General features: G+C 49.7%; 1 protein-coding gene across 2 annotated transcripts in view; it reads left to right on the forward strand.

The window, feature by feature from the left end:
• The window catches only part of RAB40C (RAB40C, member RAS oncogene family), a 36,527-nt gene extending 16,320 nt beyond the window's left edge, over positions 1-20,207 (forward strand). For both annotated transcript variants that reach the window (XM_079321136.1, XM_079321137.1), the window contains 5 exons: positions 1,971-2,031; positions 4,682-4,742; positions 14,782-14,859; positions 15,315-15,537; positions 17,272-20,207. In XM_079321136.1, the coding sequence (XP_079177262.1) occupies positions 1,971-2,031; positions 4,682-4,742; positions 14,782-14,859; positions 15,315-15,537; positions 17,272-17,552 (704 nt within the window). In that variant the 3' untranslated portion in view covers positions 17,553-20,207. The remainder of the gene's footprint in view (positions 1-1,970; positions 2,032-4,681; positions 4,743-14,781; positions 14,860-15,314; positions 15,538-17,271) is intronic.
• The last annotated feature ends 1,583 nt before the right edge of the window (positions 20,208-21,790 follow it).

The raw sequence follows: 21,790 nt of genomic DNA on the forward strand, positions 1-21,790 counted from the left end.
GAGTTTTGAGGGCAGGGAACCCATGTTCCTCTGGGGATGTAGGCTGGGCAGTTAGTGGGCGAGGAGCACAGTGGAGGCATCTGTGTATTTGACATTTCCATTAACAAGTTTTCTTCTCTTCCCAGTTAAGCTGAACCTCTCTCACTTTTAAAAGTTGTAGTCAGGCAATTTATTTCAGCTCAGCAGTGGTATTTTTGGAAGTATGTGGCCTCCCTGCCCTGGACACTGTCCCTGTCCCCCCTCCGTGGTGTTTTCATGCGACTGCTCCCCCCATGCACTGCTGGCACTGAGGGTGGTTTGGACTGGCTGCTGTCAGGAGCTCTTGTGCCCAAGGAGGGGGCAGAGTCTCTGGGAATTTTGCATCTGAAACAGAGCAATTGGCTTATTTAGCCCCTTCCCTAACAGCCTGTCAGATCCTGGTTCAGGAACTGGCAGGGGAAGATGTCTGCATGCTTCCTTCTCATAGCACAGCAGCCTTACTCCCACTACTCCCTGCCATCCTGGGCATGAGGGAGATCTATATCTGCCTGGAAATAAATACAGATCATTCACTTGTCTCTGGAGGAAGATTAAATGTGAACTGCCTATTTTCTGTGATACAGCACTGGAAATAGTTAGAATTTAAGATAATTATCTTTATTGCTTTTTATAGCATCCTATGAAGGCTGAAATCTAATTTGTTTTTTATGAACAGGGAACTCCTGTGGGTGACTCAGAAAAATCCATTTGCTTTATTGACAAACTTGTCTGTTTGGTTGTCAGTGCAGAGTTCTCCTTGCAGGAAAAGGGAAATGCAGGTCATAACACAACAGTGTGGTGTTTTAATAGAGATTCAAAGTTTGATATCTGTTGGCAAGAAGAGTAACTAAAGTTGATGTAATTAGAGTGAAGTGACTCTGCTTTATTAAAAGGTTGTAAATTAGTTGATACTTCAGTGGGTGTGCAGTAATGGTGCTCTATGTTTTATTTATGCAACTTCAGTACACTGGAAGCTTATTAACAAGAGCCAAGAAGCTGCTTTTCCTGGGCTCCTGCTGCCCCTTGGCTTTGGGAAGGAGGTGGGAGGTGCAGTTGTGCCTCTTGCCCTGTGCCTGGGGCTGCAGGCAGTGCTGTGTTCAGTGTGGCTTGGGCCTGTTGCTTGCAAGGGGAGTTGGTTTTTTTTTAAAACTTCTCAGTCTGATTGTGAGACAGGCTCCCAATTTTAACAGATTTATTGTGTATGTGAAGGTAGTGGATGCCCCTTGTGTGAGTTGTGAGCTCTATGAAAAGCAAAAGCAGATGTCTGTGCTGCCCCTCAGCCCTTCACAAGGGGGGAGTGTGTCCTGCCTTACCTGGCCCTCTGTCATCCATATCCCAGAGCTGCTTAGAAGAAGAGACAGCAATCTTTGGACAGCCTTCCTGTAACATCTCCCAAAATGTCCTGTGGCTGCAGTAGAGTTTGAGAGATGCTGGCACTGCAGGCTGATGTAGCAGAGGTGAATCTAAATTGTCTCTGTCTCTGGCTTACCCCCTAAAAATCAAAATTTTCAGTGCCATATGGGACAATGCTACAGATCACTGAATCTCAGAGAATCATGGAGTGACTTGGGTTAGAAGGAACCCTAAAGCCCACCTTGTTCCATCCCCTGTGCCATGGTCAGGGATACCTTGCTAGGTTGCTTCAAGCCCCATCCAACCTCTCCTACAGCTCAAGTTCTTCATTGGTTTAAAACCACAATGAAGAAGTCAGAAGTGATGTAGGGGTTAGTGGTGTTTTCAGGGAGGAGGGATAGAGCTCCACGAGAGCAGTCTTTGCCATGGAGCAGAAATCTCTCCTGTCAGGTCTCTGAGGCCCTCCTCAAAGAGGCAGCAGAGCAAAGGGGAGAAAACAGCCCTTTAGGAAACATGAAATGAGAGCTCCATGTGGGCAGAGCAAGGTTCTTGTGCATCTCTGAAGATGTTCTCAGGTGTTTTCATTGTTTTTCTTTCAGGAATTGACTACAAGACCACTACTATCTTGTTGGATGGAAGAAGGGTCAAGCTGGAACTCTGGTGAGTGTTTCTGAGCCTTTATAACCCAAACCCTGGGATCTCAGGCCAGGTGAGTAGGGACATGGGGCTGGGGGGGGACACTGTATCAGGATGTGGAGAGCGTGGGCCATCCCTAGGTGTGTGGTGGGACTTCCTGGCTGTTCTTACCAGAAAGTTACTCTGGCAAACAAGATTCCTTTCTGTCAGTCAAGTAGCAGAAACACCATGCTGCTCTTTACTGGAATAGTCCAAATTCAGTCATTGTCATAACTGACTGTTTTCACCATTACTCTGCAGTTCTGTTATCCAGAGCTCCTGGCACAAGAAAGTTGTGGCTGTGTTAGAACAAGTTCAGAGGAGGCCATGAAGGTGCTCCAAGGGCTGGAGCCTCTCTGCCCTGGAGCCAGGCTGGGAGAGCTGGGGGTGCTCACTTGGAGAAGAGAAGGCTCCAGGGACACCTCAGAGCCCCTTCCAGGGCATAAAGGGGCTCCAGGAGAGCTGGAGAGGGACTGGGGACAAGGGATGGAGGGACAGGACACAGGGAATGGCTCCCACTGGCAGAGGGCAGGGCTGGATGGGATATTGGGAAGGAATTGTTCCCTGGGAGGGTGGGCAGGCCCTGGCACAGGGTGCCCAGAGCAGCTGTGGCTGCCCCTGGATCCCTGGCAGTGCCCAGGGCCAGGCTGGATGGGGCTGGAGCAGCCTGGGACAGTGGAAGGTGTCCCTGCCCACGGCAGGAGGCTGGAATTGGTTGGTGTGTAACATCCCTTCCAACCAAACTAAAACAGAGCTTTATGTTCCCACACAGCTCTTGATAACTGAGGGACTGGTATTGTTTTGGAAACAATACTGGATTTTCCTGAAATCCAGGGATGAGAAATATAAACAAGAGCAGGAAAGTAGATGAATAAAACTGGTGAAACCCTTAGTCCCTCAGCAGCTGGGTATTTCTCAATGCCTTGAGTAGAAAATTAAAATGAGCTGTGAACAGATGTCACAGCGTCAGGGTAGGGTGAACCTCTGCAGAGCAGGACTGACTGGAGTGACCAGACACTGGGACAGAGATGGGAGAGCACTGCATGGGAGGAGTAACCCCTGCCTTATCTGTCAGCACCAAAGGGACAGCTGGAGTCCTGGCTGAGCTTTCTCTGAGGACTGAGGAGCTGACACAGCAGTCTGTGGAGATGAAACAATAAAGGAAGGGAGGGGCAGGATAGGTAGTTTGTCCCTACCTGGTTTTCACACAGCTCTGGTAGGGAATGACACAAGTCATAAAACATGGAGTTAAATATCCCCTTACAGATGCTCAGTCAAATAACAGGAATATTAGTAACATGTCTGAATTGTTAAGTACAAATGAACTCCATGTTCTCAGCCTCAGTGGCTCTAGTAGTGTGTAGTTTGGTGGTTTAATTATACCCCTGCTCTCTGAAGCTGAGTGTCCTCATTTTTCTTACAAAATGAACAGAAGCAGCTAAATTATCTCTTCTAGCCTCTATGTTTTTATGTGCCACTTGCATTCTTGTCTCTCTTGTAAGATGCCTATTTTAACATTTCAGTCCCAAGTGTGTAGTAACTTAGTGCTTCCTTCTTGAAACCATTTTTTTATACTGTAATTCTTGAGCTGGAAGACAGCATAGAAACTGTAAAGCTGATAACACTGATTGATGGTGCCTTAGTGTAATCTTTTACCATACTTACCCAGTATTTGATTGTCTAGGGAGAAGGACATGTAAGCACAGGCTGTTAGATTGATGTCCAGGATCCTACAAAGCTTTAGATCTGAAAAAATGTCCTGCATGTGAGGTCAGTATGTTTTTCCTAGAGCTGCAGATCTGGGGCTGAGGGATTCTTTAGCCTTCTCAGTGGTCATTACAGTGTCTTTTATCTTGGCCCAGGGAATAGATTTGAGAAACACCATAATGTGTCTCTGATTAGCCCTGACACATTTCACTATATCCTGGTTAAATCAGAGTGCTGGGCTCTGGCATCTTGTTCCAGAAGGGCACTGAGAGGTGCTGGTAATGTTGTCAAACTTAATTACACCTTGTCCAGGCAGGACTAATGATAGTGGCTGAAAAGCCCCTTATTGTCACAATGGTCTAGAAACACTGTGCCCCACTCCTGTTCCTCAGCTTTCTGTAGGGTGAATAGACCAGGTCTGTCAGGGATTTGGGTATGAGGAGAACTCCCTTTATTTTTGGTTAATATGTTTGAAAAATAAGTGAAGCCTAGTGCAAGGCAATTTCTCCTCCTGTGAATGGTCACATTTAGGTTGCCTTTTCTCCCTGGTGGGAGACCTCTGCAGACTCACTCTGACTTTGAACTCCTGTGGACTGAAGGGAACTAGGCAGAAAATCCTTTGCCCAGGGAGGTAAAATGACATACTCTCACACATCTTCAGGTAGCGCTGCAGCCTAGTGGTTTGGGCTTGTACCTTCTCCATGGGAAGCAGGAAGACAGCAACAACCTGTACCCAAAGGCAGAGGTGTACCCACCAGTTCTTCCCCAGAAGGACCCACCATGCAGAGCACTTTGGGTGCTATGCATGTCCTAAAGATCTGACAAGACCAACACTGATTTTTATTTTATTTATTTATGGCTAGTAGAAGTTGTGCAGTATGGGAGTCAATTCTCCTCATCTCATAGCTGTAACTTTTCTGTGTTTTAGGGACACCTCAGGGCAAGGAAGATTTTGCACCATTTTCAGATCCTACTCCAGGGGAGCCCAGGTAAGTGCTGCTCTCAGGGCTTTGATGGGACACATTTGCTTTTCCTTTAGGCTGTGTAAGTCTTTCCTGCCATAGTAAAGAGCTCTGAAGGGGAATGCACTGATCACCAAAAGGATCTCTGTAGATGACAAGAGACACTGAATGTTGTCTTGTTGCCTGGATTCTGTTCTTATGAAGTGGTGGGAGAGAAGGGAGTAAATGACAGACTTTGCTAAACTCCTCCAGAAGAGATCTGTGCAGACAATATTCAGTTTTAATTTCTAGAGGAGGCTGAGAGGTTTGGATTAGAGAGGATGAGGCAATTCTCGCTCTAGATCTGCCTTAGCTTTAGTGTGGGAGCTCCTACTTTCTGAGGGTTTTAGAATTTATTTAAATATGGCACTGGCTTTCCCAGTGGAGTTCTTCCAGTCTGTGTTGCTTTCAAGTCAGTTCCAAAAATAGGGGTGGCTCCTACTTGTGTGTTTGAGGCAGACTTGAAACTAGAGCAGCTCAATTGGAACATAAAGTATGTGTGTTCCTCAAAACATGAGGCAGAATGTTACATTTTGAGTTTCTCCTTTGGGCCCTGCTTCAGAACAGCATCAAGATCCTCAAAAGCACAAAAATCTTGTGGTCCTCTGGAAAATTGCTGTTTAATAGTGCTTTCTCACAGTTCTGCTGTTGTCCTTTTAGTAACATGGCTGGGTCCCTCCAGGATAAAACTTACATAAGTTAAATGAGTTACTTTATTTTCCTTATTGTTTTCAAGTTGGAAAACTTGGGAGAAAATTCCTTCTCTTGACAGACACTGGGAGTCTGAGGCTGTTTATCAGCCTCTTGAGCATGCCAGTGTCCTGGGAGATTCCCAGCCTTTGGGAAACATACTTTTACTCAAGCTTTTACCACTCTTGGCTTTTTGCTCCTTGTATCTGACCTTTGCTTTGCTAACTGGCAAAATCCATGTTGTTCTCCTCTGACTTCCAGCAAATTCACTTGTGCTGTAGACATAGGAGCACCTCACGTGGGATGTGCTCTTCAGATCTCCCTGTGTCCTGTTTATTCATGTTAGTGCACATCTCTGGTGGTCTGGATGCTTTGAGGCAGCTCCTTTGAAGCAGAGGCAAATTGGAGTTCTGCAGTGGGAGAGTGCAGGATCTCCTGTTCACATGCTCAGTCCCATGTCTGAGTTTCTTTCAACTTCTGCATTTCATTTTCTTTCAGTCTTTACTACATTTTAGAAAAATCTGAAACCCAAATCACATAATCACAGTTTGCATTGGAAGGAACCTTAAGGCTCATCTCCTTCCAACCCCCCTGCTATGTGCAGGGACACCCTCCACTAGACCAGTGTGCTCCAAGCTCCATGCAGCCTGGCCTTGAACACTTCCAGGGATCAGGAACCCACAACCTCCTCGTGGAACCTCTGGGCTTGAGGCCACGTTGCTTCCCTCACCAGGTAGAAGTGACCCGAGCTGGCCAGTGTGGTCTTCTGGTCATCACAGAACTCAGCTTTGCTCAGGCTCTTTCTAAGACCTTGCTGTATCAGATGCTTGAATCAAACTGGAAATAGAAAGCAGCAGCTGCTGTGTCCAGGAATGGCACCTGGGAGATTTTAGCCCTGTGTGCAGCCACTGTGCACAGTGGTTACTCCCCTGGATGTGACCTGGGAGCTCCTCAGAGCAAGTGCTGTGTCTTGGCAGGGCTGCACCCTCAGAGTCTGGGCCCACATGCCAGAACTTGTACCTGCTGCTGCTACAGGGCAAACTGGGCACGGGGCAAAGCTGAAATGAGCAGTGGTGAGAACATTTAAATTGGATGGGGAGAGAGACACAGGTCTGTCTGGAACCTGCATGCAGCTGTGAGGCACTGGCACAGCACCTCCATGGGATTCCTGCAGCCTGTTCTCCCTGGACTCTACATTTGGGTGCCAGAAGGTGTCATGTACCTGGCTGCCCATTGACTTGAAAGGGATTGATTTTATCTTCCTTTCCCAAAGTGAAGCTCTTGCCCTTCTTCAGCTGTATTTATCAGTGTTGCTGGAGAAGCTGTCATGTGAACATCAGCAAGGTTTGCCTCATGCATCTCATGGCCTATTCCTCCTATGGGCTGGGTCTGAGAGACAGTGAGCCTCATCAGCAGCCAGGGACCTCTAATGGGAATGCTTTATAGAATCATGGAATCACTGGGGTTGAAAAAGCTCTCTCAGGTCATCGAGTCAAACCAGTAACCCAGCACTGTCAAGGCCCCAGCTAAACCATGGCTCTCAGCACCACATTCTATGGATTCTTTTTAACATCTCCAGGGATGGTGACTCCACCAGTGCACTGGAGAGCCTGTGCCAATGCCTGACCACCCTTTCAGTGAAGAAATTACCCCAAAATCTAAACCTACCCTAGCACAACTTGAGGTTGTTTCTTTTCACCCTGTCCCTTCTTACCTGGGAGACGAGACCAACCCTCATCTGACTCTCAGCTCCTTTCAGGAAGCTGTAGAGAGCAATTCACTGCTGAATGCTGGGGAATGGAGCTCACTTGCACAGCAAAGTGTAGCTCACACTTTTGACTTAAACCTGCCTTCTGCTCCTGCAACAAATGCCTTTTCCAAAGTGCTGTTGTGATGCCTTAATCCTGGTCTACCCAAACAGTCAACGCTTAAAAGCAGCAAACCAGCCCTAAAGAGCAAGCCTGCCTAGGAGGAGAAGAGGTAATTCCCAAGGGAAGTCTCTCCGTGCCCTCTGAAAGTGCCCAGGAGATGAGCACAGGGAAGGTGCCTCTTGAAAATGACTGGAGTCCTTGTACAGTCTTCAGGTGGCTTGGAGCAAAACTCAGATTGTTTTCAGCAACAAGTGGTTGGCTCCCATGTGCTGATCCAGTGTTATTCCTATATTAACAGGAATACAGATACTGTGTCTCTTAAATAACTCATCACAACTTTCAATGGAAGAAGAAAGTATCTAAATTTATACTCTGGTTAACCAAAGTAAAAGGACTGTTTGTTTTGAATAACAAATACCTGTGTGACTGCAAGAATGGACTTCCAACACCTCCAGTTATTTTCAGTATGCAGAAGCTGATTTCTTCTGGCATGGCCTTAGCATAAATACAGCATAACCTGTGTGGTCTTGGTGGAGAAACACAGAAACCCTTCTGAGTTCTCTGATTTAGAATTATGGAATGGATTGGGATGGAAGGGACCTTAAAGCCCATCCCTTTCCAGCCCCTGTCATGGGCAGGGATACCTTCCACTGTCCCAGGCTGCTCCAAGCCCTGTCCACCCTGGCCTTGGACACTGCCAGGGATCCAGGGGCAGCCACAGCTGCTCTGGGCACCCTGTGCCAGGGCCTGCCCACCCTCCCAGGGAACAATTCCTTCCCAATATCCCATCCAGCCCTGCCCTCTGCCAGTGGGAAGCCATTCCCCCTTGTCCTGTCATTTCATGCCCTCATCCCCAGTCCCTCTCCAGCTCTCCTGGAGCCCCTTTAGAGCCTGGAAGGGGCTCTGAGGTGTCCCTGGAGCCTTTTCTTCTCCAGGTGAGCACCCCCAGATCTCCCAGCCTGGCTCCAGAGCAGAGAGGCTCCAGCCCTTGGAGCATCTCCATGGCCTCCCCTGGACTGCTACAAGATGTCCACATCCCTCTCCTGCTGGAGGCCCCAGAGCTGGTGCAGTACTCCAGCTGTGCTCTTCAGGATGTATTCAAGGCTTGTGCTGTCCTGGCTTCCTAGCTGCAGCTGTTTGCTTTCCTTTCTACTGTCTTGGAATCATCAGACTTCAAGACTTCTGCTGTAGGAAGGCTGACGCAAATCCCTCTGGAGGCAAGAGAAACAGCTTATTTAAACTAAAAACTAAAAGCTCAGGAAGAACAAATCCAGCAGAGAAGAGAGGTGCCAGCACTGGAAAAGCACTCTTTGAAGTTCAGTGTGACGTTTGTACAAGAACAGGTTGGTGTAAACTGGCCTCGAGCACCTTCATGCTGAGAATTAGTGTAAGGTTCTCTTTGAGTAGAGGACCAAAGAGCACAAGGGGAGCTTGAAGAACCAGGTTTCAGAGAGGACTTGTTGGCTGTGAGAGCTGCCTGGCAGTTGAGCAGTTGGCTCAGCAACCTGGCAGCCCTTACCCAGGTCTGAATAGCCAGTGCTTAAGAGAATATTTGGTATGAAAAGTGCCTCCAAGCCAGGGAAGCATGCCTGACTTTCCCACACACTCTTTATTGTTTCTCAAGTGTAGTGGTAAGAATTGAATTTTCTGAAGTAGACCTTGGAGAGGTTGCAACATGGAAAAATGGTCTCCAGACAGCGAGCAGACCTTCTTGGGAGTTTTTTTTCCCCCCATGGCACAGCCTGATGCAGTGCTCAAGCTGAACTTCTGGTTGGTCCCTCCCCAGGGAAAGTACTTAAGTACCTTGATGCCTTCCCCAGTTTCAACTCCACACCGCTGGACTGGCTCCCAAGCCATGTGACTTTGATGTTCAGCAGGAACTTCTTCCTCTTGAAATTATCTGCAGTGAGACATCCTTGCTGGCTCTGAGCATGAACCAGCCCCTTCTTCCAGTGTGATTATCTCAGGCTTTGCTGTGAGGATCACAAGTCTCTTGCCTTCCTCCCTGCCCTGCCTTAGCAGATCTGATCTCATCAGGGACACAATGAGCTCTTGGGCTCCAGGTGGGGACTTGTGGTGCTGGTGTGCCTGGGAACCCTCTCCTTTTCTCTTACTTCCCTAGGTGTTGACTTTCCACTTCATCCCCATTTCTGTTGGGGTCTGCTGGGCCAGCAGGACATGAACACATCACTTTAGGGTCTCATTTTGGAGCAAAATAGGAGCATTTGTGTCTGGGATAGCAGAACACTGGTCTCCAGGCACTAATGGGGCAGGGGGAGTGTGCAGCCAGTCATGGTGACTGCATGTCCAGGAAGGAAGGAGGGATGGAAACTAAGTAGTGTTGTGCCCTGCAGAGCCAGCTCGGGCAGTCTGGAGCTTGCTGTGTTGCAGAAGGATTTTAATGTTAATTGTCACAGCATGGGGTACAGTGAAAATTATTTAGTGTGCTTAGAGGTGCTGCAGAAATCTTTTTTGCTTTTGGACTTCTGTTCCTTTTCTGCTTGGCTTCAAGGTCTCAGTCATTCCAGCAGAGCTGGCTCACTGATCTCGGCTGTCGTGAGCAGCTGTGACTGTTCTGGCTGCTGTGAGCAAATGCAAACTATTCCAAGAGTGATCACAGAGGGGCGAAAGAGTTGTGCTGGAGCTTCCTGGTCTAGCCAGGAAGAAGCAGTGTTAGCATCATTCCTGATGTCCTCATATGCCAGTGATTTAAACTGTTTCTGAAAATGTGGCTTGCCAAACTCTTCCCACACAGTGTGATAAAATGCTCCCATCTTGCAGCAAAGCTGCAGCCTTAGAGAAATGATGAATATTATTGAGTTCTGCTTAGGCAGGTGGTTTGAGGAGTTGCAGTTTATCCTGTTCAGGGCTTCTTAGTATGCAGGAAGGTGGTGGATTTTTGGCAGCTCAGCAGACTCAGGTGCAGATTCAGCCCTCCCTTACTGCTTTTTTGGTTGCTGCAAGTACCTCACCTGCCTTGGGTCATTCAGAGGGGATTGTCCAGCTGCTGGAGGAGCCTGCCCTGCCTGCCAAAATAGTTACCAAAAGCTCAGTGATAAATATCCCCCACAGTGTGCTGTGCTGTTGGGAAGAGCTTTGGCAGCAGGATGTCACTGCCCATGAGCCAAGGTCCGAGATGCCAGCTGGAAAGTCATGATCAAATGGAGATGTGAAAGAGCAGGCAGGAGACAGAGTGTTCTGCTTCATGTCAGCACTGGATCTTCTGTTTAAGGTTTATTTTATTTTGTGGGACAGAAAATTCTCTCTGAGAGGCTCTTCAGCTTTCTTCAGCAGCAGCTTTTTTCCATCAGTGGAGCAAGTGACACTTTCCTGGCCACCCTGTCACCTGCCTGCATTGGGCTGAGGTCCTTGGCAATTGTACAAGTGTTTCTAGCATTTGCTTGTGTGCTGGAAGCTCCTAAAGCATCTGGGAAGCCTTTTTAGACAAGCCTGCTTTGCATTGTCAGTGTGCAAGCTGATTTTCTCTTACCTTTAAAAGCTTTTTGCTTATAAACCTGGTCCAAACCTGCTGCAAACAGGCAAAGATGATATTTCCTCACCACCACCTCAGCTATGTGAACAGATCTTTGTGTAAGTTCCTGCTGGAAGCAAATCTGGGTTTTGGCAGAGTAAGTGTCCACATGTGCTGCTGGATACAATAACTGGTGGTCTGTCTATGCTCCTTGTTCACTATGCAGGGCACTCATGTGGAAATTTCTGTCACTGGTTGCTAAAGGTTGTGCCAGTCCCAGTAGTGGAAATGAACTCTGAAAAGTTCAACTGTGAAAAGACCCCAGATGGATCTGGGGATGAGTCCAGTCATCTACCTGCACAGCAGCTGGCAGACAGGAGGAAAAGAAGGAAGGCTGCTGGAGGGTTGTGAGGGGTCCAGGTCTCCTTGGTCTGAGAAGCTGAGCATGGAGCTTTTCACTCCATACTGTGGGAACCTGGAGTACATAATGGTACAAAAGGGCTTTGTGAAACTAAAAATTGAAAGCTGTGGAGATAATAGGGTGTTGACAACCATCTAAGTACTTGGAGAAGAAATTAGTCTGCAAATGGGAAGCTGTTCATTTGTTGAGTTGAGGAAATTAAAATTCTGTGCACGTTATTCCAAAGGAGACTTTAAAAAAGCCTGACAGATCTCACTTGGAACTGACTGCAGAGATGGAGCCAGCTCCCTCCCTGTGCCTGGCTGAGTGCTGTTCTCTCTGGGGCAGAAATGGCAATGGCACAGTGGGTTTGGGATGTATGCTCTGAAACGTGGTGTCTGCAGCATGCCAGTGCTGCTTGGAAGCAGTGTGAGCTTCTGGCAGCAGCAGGAGCTGGCCAGGGCTTGAGCAGCCTTTTTCCTCCCCTGGTGAGCTCCATACCCAGCTGAGCAGGAGGGGCTGGAGCAAGGCACAGACAGCTTGGCCTCTGTGTCTTTTGATCTTTGAGAGCCTTTCCTGGACAATCTTCACTCTAAACATGTGTGCTGGAGCTGTGGTGTGGCTTGGGGGCTCAGCTGGCAGACAAGGTGTCATGTTTTGCATTTAGAAATTGTAGTCTTGACCTTCCACCCTGCTGAGAATGTAGGGGTGTGGTTTTGCTGTAATTTTATCCTTAATTCCTATTCAAAGAAGATCTAGGCAGAAGCTGCCAGCAAGCTTAAAAACTCTCTCCTCCTCAAGCATTATTATTTCCTGGCAGAAATAATAGTCACAAACTAGGTCTTGAGTCTGTTTCTCTTGGCTGAAGGAGCTTGTCAATCCAGAAATGAAGCAAGTAGACTTTATTTATCTTGCTGGCCATTTGTCTTGGAAGGGGCTCATCAAACCCTTTGCTTCGTTATTTCCTGACTCTCATTAATTCTCACAGCCTTGGAAGCTGGAAATCAAAACAAATAGAGGAAAAATTAAAAGAAAGCTCAGAGTATTTTTTTTCAATATGCAATTAAAATGTGATGTATCCTGCTAGTAGGTATTTCCCAATTGGATCCTTGAGAAGCAGTATCTTTGGTTTTGTGGGATTATTTAATTATGGGAAATCATTACTTTCTTCTTATTTTTCCTCTCTAAATATAGGAGAGAATGATCCTTTTCTCCTCCAAAACAAAAACAACCTCCATTTCTTTTGATTATGAAGTTTTTGGACTGTCCTAGAAATTAGACTACAAAAAACTATGGACTTTAGGAAGGAGCTTCAGACTTTACTTGAAGGAAACTGAAGTTGCTTCCCCCACCCCACAGGTGCTTCTGCCAATTATGTAAAGTCACCTTCAGGTCCTACAGAACAGCCTCAAACCCAGACTTTTTTAGGGCTTACCCTTTGTGTTGGGCTGTCAAAGATGAAACCAACCCACCTGACTTGCCTTTTGTGGACTCTGCCCTTCTATTATTGTGCATTTGAGCCTTTCTCTGGGGATACAAATGTAGATGTGGAGATGTTAGAGGGCCAGTGATAGAAAAAACAAACTTCACCTGGAGAGTAACTGCCTCTGGTGGAAGCAGTGAGCAGTGAGGCTGGGGTTACAGCTCAAGAATCAGAATTGTTCTACAAGGAAAAATATGAATTGTCATAAAATTATAAAATTGGCCAGGCTATGAGAGCTGCTTATTCCAAAAGAGCTGAGAGAAAGGCAGACAAGGTCGAGGCACACCCCGTGCATTCCAGGAACAGCTGCTGTTCCAGGAGGGGGGAGCAGTGCTAGTGCCAGCTCCAGATGTGGCTTCATTATGAGATTTCAGGTGCTTTTGTGGCCCAGATGCCAGTTTACCATTCCTGTGTACTCCACATTTCATGTTAATGATTTTTTGTTGTAAATTTGAGGTATATCATACACAGGCTTCTGCAGAGGCTCCTCTCAGTTCACCACAGGGGTTGGCAGCAGCAGGGGTTGTAAAGCTGGGGCTTGGGAGGACTGGGTACCTTATACTTTCCATCTGTGTAGCACATCTTCCCATTTCAGAGGGTAAAGAAGCAACTCCACAGATAGATGAGGGTGCTCCATGGTCCCTGACTCCTACCAGGACAGGTGCTGGGAGTGTCTCAGCTCTCTCCTTCCCTGGGCTCAATCCAGGCTCTCCTAGGGAGGACTGGGCTCAAAGCTGAGACCTTCGTTTGCCAATTTAAGGTCTCTGTTTGTACTGGGGCTTTGCTATAGGGGATGGCTGTTCCTGGAGGATAGCCCTGACTCAGGGAAGGCTGGTTCTGCAGAACTTGGTGCTCAGTGATCTGCTTTGGTTTACCCTTGCTTCTGCTGGTTTTCCTTTCATCCAGCGCTGCCTTCCCAGCTGGATTCCTCCTCTCTCAACACAGGATCATCTCTTCCTCCCTAGTTCCCATTCCAGGCATCTTGTACTGTGTTTCTGCCAAGTCAGCTTGCAGTGCCTGTTGTCACTTGGAATGTCCTTGATTGCAAAGAAGAGTGACAAGAAGTCAGAAAAATAACGGGAGGGTTGCAGAAAGGCTCTGCTGAGGACAATTCCATAAATGTTGGCTGTGCCCAGCCGGTACCAAGCAGCAGCTCCTGACTCGTGTGCCTGCAGGGCCAGGCACAGCCTACTTTCCTTGTGTCTGTCCTCAGAAATACTCACACTCAAGAAATGCTCACTTTTGCTGGGAGATGCTGTAGGCCTAAGTGGTGGCCAACAGTCTGGCCATGCTCCTAGGTCCTGCCAGCCTGGCTTGGGGTGAGATGGAGATTCCTCAGAGCTGCTCTGTGTCTTTCCTGCCTTGAGTGATGCCTGTGCTGCTACCAGCACCATGTGCTGTTCCTCAGGAGGTGTCTGGGAAGTGATTCATGGATGCAGGTGGAGTTTAGGGACAATGGATGTGAATGTGAGGATGCTGTAGGTATGTCTGGCCTGAGGAAAGCATTCTCTGCCAGTGTGGCAGTGACAGTGGGAAACAACTTCAGCAAATTCTGAAGGAATCCTAGTCCTGAAAGCTCAGTCTGTGGAGATCCTGTGGTGCTTACTGCATTACTCATCTTCTTCCTTGTCAGCAAAGGGCTCACAGTAACACTGGCTCTGGAGAAGACAGGTGTGCTTGAAAATTCTTTCCTGTCCTGCTGCCACCTCACTACTGACCACAACTGTTCTGTGTTAAGGGGATAGAAAAAAATATGTGTTTCTGCCTCAGTGATTTTGTATCAGATTTGTGACAGAAGGGTGTGTTTTGCTCCTCCAGATACAGCCAGCAAGACAGTTCCTCCTCCTGTGTAGCAACTGCAGCTTTGGAAATTATTTGGGGCACATCAGAGCCAAAACAGGAATAAAACCTTCCCTAATGACCTGGGACTGCATTAGCACAGCCCTGTTGTCTCAATTTTTGCCCCATCAGCACACCAGTGGTGCAGCTGGAGAGATGTTCTGTCCCCTTGCTTCTTGGTTTCTGCATGTGGGGGTCTTTCAGGGATGTCCTGCCCTTTTTGCATTGCCTACTATGAAACTTCCTGATTGCTTCTGACTGTCTTCCACCAGGGAATTCTCTTGGTGTATGACATCACTAATCGCTGGTCCTTTGATGGGATAGACCGATGGATAAAGGAAATAGATGAGGTAAGTGAATGGAAGAACACATACAGTGATCTATAGCAGAGACATGGGGAGGTGTTACCTGATGAGGGGACATGATGGCAGTGCAGTCACAAGTGGAGCAAAGCAATTATTGTCTGCCCTCCACCTCTGTGTAAATCTGGAGTAGTAGGAAAGGGCTCAGGAATGGTTCCCTCAGAAATGAATGGTCTGGGAGGTGACAGATTAGTCATCCCCACCATACAGAGGTGCTGCTGGGCAGTCCCTTGGCCACAGAGCAGCTTCTGCTGCTTCTCCTTGGCTGCTATTGCAGCTAAGCAGGAGTAGCCGAGCTGGGTGTAGCCGAGCCGGGTGTAGCTGAGCTGGGTGTAGCTGAGCTGGGTGTAGCCGAGCCGGGTGTAGCCGAGCCGGGTGTAGCTGAGCCGGGTGTAGCCGAGCTGGGTGTAGCCGTGGTTTGTGCAGCTCTTCCCCTGTTGCAGCACGCCCCAGGTGTGCCGCGGATCCTGGTGGGGAACAGGCTGCACCTGGCCTTCAAGCGGCAGGTGCCCACGGAGCAGGCGCGCGCCTACGCTGAGAAGAACTGCATGACCTTCTTCGAGGTGAGCCCCCTGTGCAACTTCAACGTCATCGAGTCCTTCACCGAGCTGTCCCGCATCGTGCTCATGCGCCACGGCATGGAGAAGATCTGGAGGCCCAACCGAGGTCAGTGCTGCCCGGGGTGAGGAGGAGGGGCTGGCAGGGAGCCATGGGGCTGTGGCTGCCCGGGTGGGAGGTGTGGAGCAGTGGGAACTGCATCCATCTGACGTGGAGAGGTGCTCTGGGCTGGAGTAGCTGGAGCTGAGCCAGAGGCTGCCTGCGCTGGTGTAGGGATGGGCAGCTCTGCATGTCCAGGATCTGAAGTGCTCTGGGGCATCACCTGCCTTTCCCCTTACTCTGGATGAGGCTGAGGGCAATTAAGCTTCCAGCTTGAAAGTACTTCAATCAAACGGCTGTGTGGGATAAATCCAAGTGTTGCCCTTGCCTGAGCCTGTCTTCCTCATTTTGGAGGGAAGCAGAGTGTGCCCAAGGAGCTGAAAGGAACTAAATCTCATCCCTGCTGTCAGCATGCAGCAGTGGGCTGGGTTACTCCATATATCCAAGCATGTGTGCCACAGGTAGGGAAACCATGAGCAGATTCCATGTTACGTCTCAGTCTGTTGAGTTTGAAGCAGAACAATCTCAGTTCCCATATTATTACTGGCTGGAGGTAGCAGTGTGTCCCAATGCAGTCTGAGCAGCAGCAGATCTGTGTTCCTGGGGTGACCTACTCTCATATGGACCTTCAGCTCCTGCTCACCAGGGTGAGAAAATCCTGGTTTGCCAGCCCCAGTCACCAAATTTTCTGCCTGTGCTCCTGTCCTAAACCTGGCTGCTATGCCATGATCTGCAGGTCACAGAGGGATGGTGGGCAGGGACTGGGCTGAATGCACAGACCTTTCCTGAATCTTTTCCAGAAGATTTGTAACTGCAGGCTACCAGCTTGAGAATGGAAAGGGCAAAAGGAAGTGGCCTCAAATTATGCCAGAGGAGGAGGTATAGTTTAGACATTATGGGAAATTTCCTCACAAAAAGGGTGTTCAGGCACCTAAACCCAGGGCAGCAGGGGAGTCACCATCCCTGGACGGGTTCAAAAAATATGCAGATGTGGCACTTGGGGATATGGTTTAGTGGAAGCATTGGCAGTGCTGGGGGAATGGTTGGACTCGCTGGTCTTAGAAGGCCTTTCTAACCTAAATGGTTCTTTGATTCCATGAACAGAGGGCTTCCTGGGGAATGGGGATGTGCCTGCTCGGGAATGGCAGCCTGGCTCTGGCAGCAGGCAGACAGGAGGATAACGAGCGCCCTCGTGTGGCCTCTGGCTGCCAATTCCCCGGCAAGGAGACGGGAATGGACAAGGCAATGCTGCACGCTGAGCTGGGAGGGTGCTGGGAAGCTGGAAAGGGCAAAGTGGTGTTCTGGGTGTTCTGGCTTGTTGGGCTCTCTGTGGCCTAGGAGTTCTACAGAAGGCTGCCCCCTGAGCAGGTCCTGTTTCAGGGCTTGCTGACCCTGTTGCCTCTTTCCCAGGCACATCCTGGTTGCCAATGGATGGGTTGAGAAACCAGGTGTCTGTCAGAAATGTGAGCCAGGCCCTGCCAGCCCCGGGTGCTGGGCAGTGCCTAACCCTGTGTTCACACCAAAGCTGCTGTCTGGCAAAGCACAAACCTCCAACAGCACAGTTCATCTTGATTTCCCAAGCTTTTGTCCTAAATATCCTGCTCCCTACTCCCAGCTCCTGTGCAGTCATTATTGACACATCTCCCCGAGGAGCTGGAGCTGTGCAGCATGAGGAGTAGTTGTGGGGGAAGGGCAGCCCAGGAGATCTGCTGGCCCTTGACTGTGTGGTCCTTTCTCCCCCAGTGTTCAGCTTACAGGACCTGTGCTGCCGAGCCATCGTGTCCTGCACCCCGGTGCACCTCATCGACAAGCTGCCCTTGCCCGTCACCATCAAGAGCCACCTGAAATCCTTCTCCATGGCCAACGGGATGAACGCGGTGATGATGCACGGCCGCTCCTACTCGCTGGCCAGCAGCGGCGGCGGGAGCAGCAGCAAAGGGAACAGCCTGAAGAGATCCAAATCCATCCGGCCGCCCCAGAGCCCCCCACAGAACTGCTCACGCAACAACTGCAAGATCTCTTAGCAGGGTGGGCGCCCTGAGCCTGTGTCGGATCCGCAGCCACCCACCGATGTACAGCTGTTTGCACACCCAGCCCTTCCCCGCCGGATCCTTCCGGACGGGCCGCGGTTGCTTTTCCGATGGCACGCACGAGCGTTAGGAATGTGCTCACGTTTTGGCTTGGCATAGGAAGAAGCATGGTGCCGGCTGGATCCCGCAGCGCTGGCGGGGACAGGATCTGCCAAGTGACCCTCCAAGAATGCTTTGGGCTTTGCCTCTTGGCCTGGGGTGGAAAATTCAGCAGCTGCCGGGTTGGGGAGGGGGGAAGGGGAAAAAAAGCTCATCCAGTCTCAATGGAGCAATGGATTTAATGGAAGATTGAGAGGCTTAAGGGAGTAGGCAAGGAGAGTCTGTGCTGCAACTTTAACTCTTGGCCTCCTGAACAGATTGCTGGTGCAATAGTGATCATTGGATGTAGACAAAAGAAAGAAACAGGGACTAATGACAGTTTTCACTAGGGTGTTAACCTGCTGTTGCCAAAAAAAACCAGAAAACAAGGCAAGAGTTGGCCAATTGGAAAGGGGAAGGCAGCGCTCCGCTCGCCGCCTTCGCTTATTTATGTAAATATTATACATATATATAAATATCACTTGTTTTTTAAGGGTTTTTTTAAGAAGCAGTCAGGGAAAATTTTATGCAGCCGTGTAAATACAAGCACTGGATTGACTTTCCCAGTGTCAGCAAAGGGGACAAGTGGAGGATTTTCCAATGAAAACACATAAATGCTTTAAGAGACTTTCCTTCACCTCTGGGCTCGTGCTGGTGTTTTTAAATACTACATGTGCAGAAGGAAAGGACAGTTGGTGTGGAGCATGCCCCAAGCTGCTCTATTCCTATGATTCCCTAGAAGTTGTGAGTGCTGAAGGCAGGGTGGGATGGCAGTTTATGGAGAAGCAGAGTGGTGAGGCCAGGGTCCAGGGGGATTGGAGTGTATTGGCAGGCAGTAGGAAGAGGCAGCTCTGGGGTTAGACTGATGCCTTGCTCATTTTATGCTTTCTTGCTGGGGATTTGGGAGCAGGGGGTGGAAGCATTGTGCCTAAAGCAGAGGAAAAATGCTGAATTTTGTCCCTTATTGCTGCAAAGCCTCAGCCGTTGCTTCTAGTGCCCTCCATTCATGACATCACCCCATGTGACAGCCCCTGGATCGTGGCTGCTTCCAGCTTTGCTTTCCCAAAGATGCTGCCTGAGCTCGTGCTGCTGTGGCTCCTCCTGGATGAAGGTGGGAAGGGGCAGAAGTGGCTTTCCCCACTGGAGCATGAAGGAGCAGGGAAGGTTGGGGTGGGGAAACAGCAATCTCCAGGTCCCTCAGTGGCAAAATCACTTGGCTCTTGGGGCACTCCCAGGAGATCAGGAGAGCCAACTGCTTTGCTCTGTGGGATGGCTCCCAGATCTTGGAGGGGCAAGAGCTTGGGATGGATCTTCTGTCAGGCAAGTGCACCTGCTTCCCTGGCTTTGTTCCACAGCTGACCTGTGCTGGAAATTTACCTGGGAACTGAGAAACAGCACCCAGCCCTTATCCCAGAAGCTAAGGCAGCCTGGCAGCAGGCCTGGGCTATGGTGGCAGGTTCTCATAGGTGGCCAGAACGTGTAGATTGTGAGTAGTGTGGTAACAAGTGAAGTGTACAGTGCTGCCATCTCCTCCTGGGATCAGCTTGCTCTGCTCCCCCTTCCCAGGCAGCCTGGGGCACTGCATGGGCAGAATGAAGCCGCTGCAGCTCCCGTGCGGCCGACAGACCTGCTGTGTCCAGCCACAGGGACAGGAGGGACGTGTCCCCTCTGGGGACATTGCTTCCCTAGCTCCAGAGCCAACCTGGGAGGTGCCAGAGGCTTTCCCCTCCCCTCTCTGCAGAGCACAGCACGGGCAGGTCTCTTGGCTCGCTTCTCTCGTGCTTTATCACCCAGCTCAAGTGAGCGAGGACAGAATTAAAGGCCAGGCAGGTGGAGGGGAAGAGGAATCCTTTGAAGGGGTGCTTTGGCTCAAGAGCAAAGCTGCAGCCGGGCCGTGCCAGTGGCACGAAGGCCGGGGGATTTGGAGAACCTGTCTGGGACGGCTGGCACCTGTTTCCCATCACTTAACAGGCAGCCCAGGACAATGGCTGGCTCAGCAGCACAGGGATATACGGCCAACAGGTGACTGCCCCGCCAGCACAGCTCCTCCCGGGAATCCCCCCGGGACAGGAGGGATAAAGGGATCCTGCCTGAAACCACCAACTGCTGCATGTCTCAGAACTCGCCGGAGCTCTGCTTTGGTTTGGCTGTGCCACGTGTGCCACCTCCCCACGCTGTTTCCCTGCGGTTGGTTTAGGTTTTGTCACCCTGCAAAGTCTCACAGATCCTCTCTGGAGTGGGGATGGAAGATTTCCCTGGAGTGATTGCCCAGCAACGAACTTTTTTTATTTTTTAATTTAAAAGGAAAAGATTCTTGCATCTGATGTCAACACTAGTCTGTAGCTGCTCTCCAACACTTGTACCATTCCTGAGTTGGGTTTTTTTGGACTATCCTTTTATTTTTTTATTCCTTTGTACAGTCAGTGTTGTTTAACTGATTCTACATGGTTTTGTTTTGTATAAATTAAAGTCTTTTTGTTTGTTTTGAACTACCAATTGAAAAGAGGAAAAGTCGTATCCTTTTTTGTGTGGGCTGAGAAGAGTTTGAAGGGAAAAAAAGTGGTGGTTTTGCCCATGCCTGTTGTGGTACAGGTGTGTATTCCCATTTCCAGGTCATTCACAAAATAGCTTGAACAACATTTTCTGGGGAGCCATGATTCCTTTTCTGTAGATGCAGAAGATAAATCTGTTCTTGATTCTCACAGAACCACTCACTTGGGGTAGTGGAGCCCTAAGAAAACAGAGAATCATCTCCAACAGTCTTGTCCCACAGCTGGATGGAGGAAGCCAGGCTCTCTGCAGTTTACCAGTCCCTGCTCCATGGGGACAGTCAAACCCTAAATCCCTTCTCAGAGCCTGGTGACCCTGGGGGAGCAGCGAGTGCTGTGGCAGCAGTCACCCATCCTGCCCAGACTGGAGCAGGCTGGAAGCCATCCTGGGACAGAGGGAACTGAAAGGGACAAGATGCTGCAGGGAGCTCGGAGTGCCGGTGTCACACCAGGGTGGCCTTTGGAGGCACCAGGAACCCCAGAGAAGGGGGATTTGATCCTGGGATGGAGGGAGACTTCTTGTCTGATCCCCTTCTCCCACCTCCCCTTGACCTCCCTTTCCCCCTGCCTTCTCACTTCCCTAGGATCAGATTTTCCACTTCGTACCAGACTGGCCACACTTGTTTTAACAGCTTAAGTAGTAATTGCTGGGGCTGGGAGGGGGCAGGGGGAAATGAGATCGTGTCTGCAGCCTGGAAAACCCTGGAGCTAAGGTGAAAGCCTGGTCAGGGAAGAGTCACACAGCCGTTTTTTTTTTTTTTCTTCCTCTTTTTCTTCAGGGGGTTCTGGAAGTGTCTGTTGCCTCTCCCAGGGCCGAAACAAAGGCTGTGTGTGGTTTCAGGTGGGGTCGGGACAGCCGGAGCCCATTAGGGCGCAGCAGCGGGGGCTGCAGCTGTCTGCCTGGGAAGAGCAGGGCAGGAAAACACTGCACAGCCTCAGCGGGCTGGGAAGCCTGGGAGAGAGAGCTTCAAGGCTCCCTGCTCCTTGGGAGCATCACCTCTCTGATGTGATGTTTCTTGGGTTGGTCCCACTGTCCCATGCAGGCTGGGAAGAGCCTTCATGTGACTGCAGGATTCTTGAAAATGAGGGTGCAGCTGCCCACGGATGCATTGGAGGGGCAGGAGCCTGCTGGGTGCAGCAGGTTCTGGGAGCAGGGACACGTGGCACAGCACCTTTCCCTCCACGACACGGTGCTGAGCCAAATCCTTGTCTTGGAGCTGTAAAACCCTGATCTGTGTCTGGGATCTTTGAAAGCGACCCCAAAAATCCCTGTTCTAGGGCACAGTTGGTGCCTGGACTCATAGAAGTGAACAGTTTGGAGCTGTTGAGATGGTGGAATTACTGTAGGTTTGGTAAGGGTGGGAAGGGAAGAGTTGCTTTGTCATCCATCTTCAGCTGAAGAAGCACTAGAAGAGACTGGGTGGGGCTCCCAAGGTGTGGGTGAGGATTTCCAGTTGTTGGGAGCTGCTTTTCTAGCCACGCAGCAGCTGCCATTCCTCCATCCAGCCTTGCACCACTGAGGTGAAGGTTCCTGGCTTGTCCTTG

This window comes from Erithacus rubecula (genome assembly GCF_903797595.1).
Source record: "Erithacus rubecula genome assembly, chromosome: 17".
NCBI lineage: Eukaryota > Metazoa > Chordata > Aves > Passeriformes > Muscicapidae > Erithacus > Erithacus rubecula.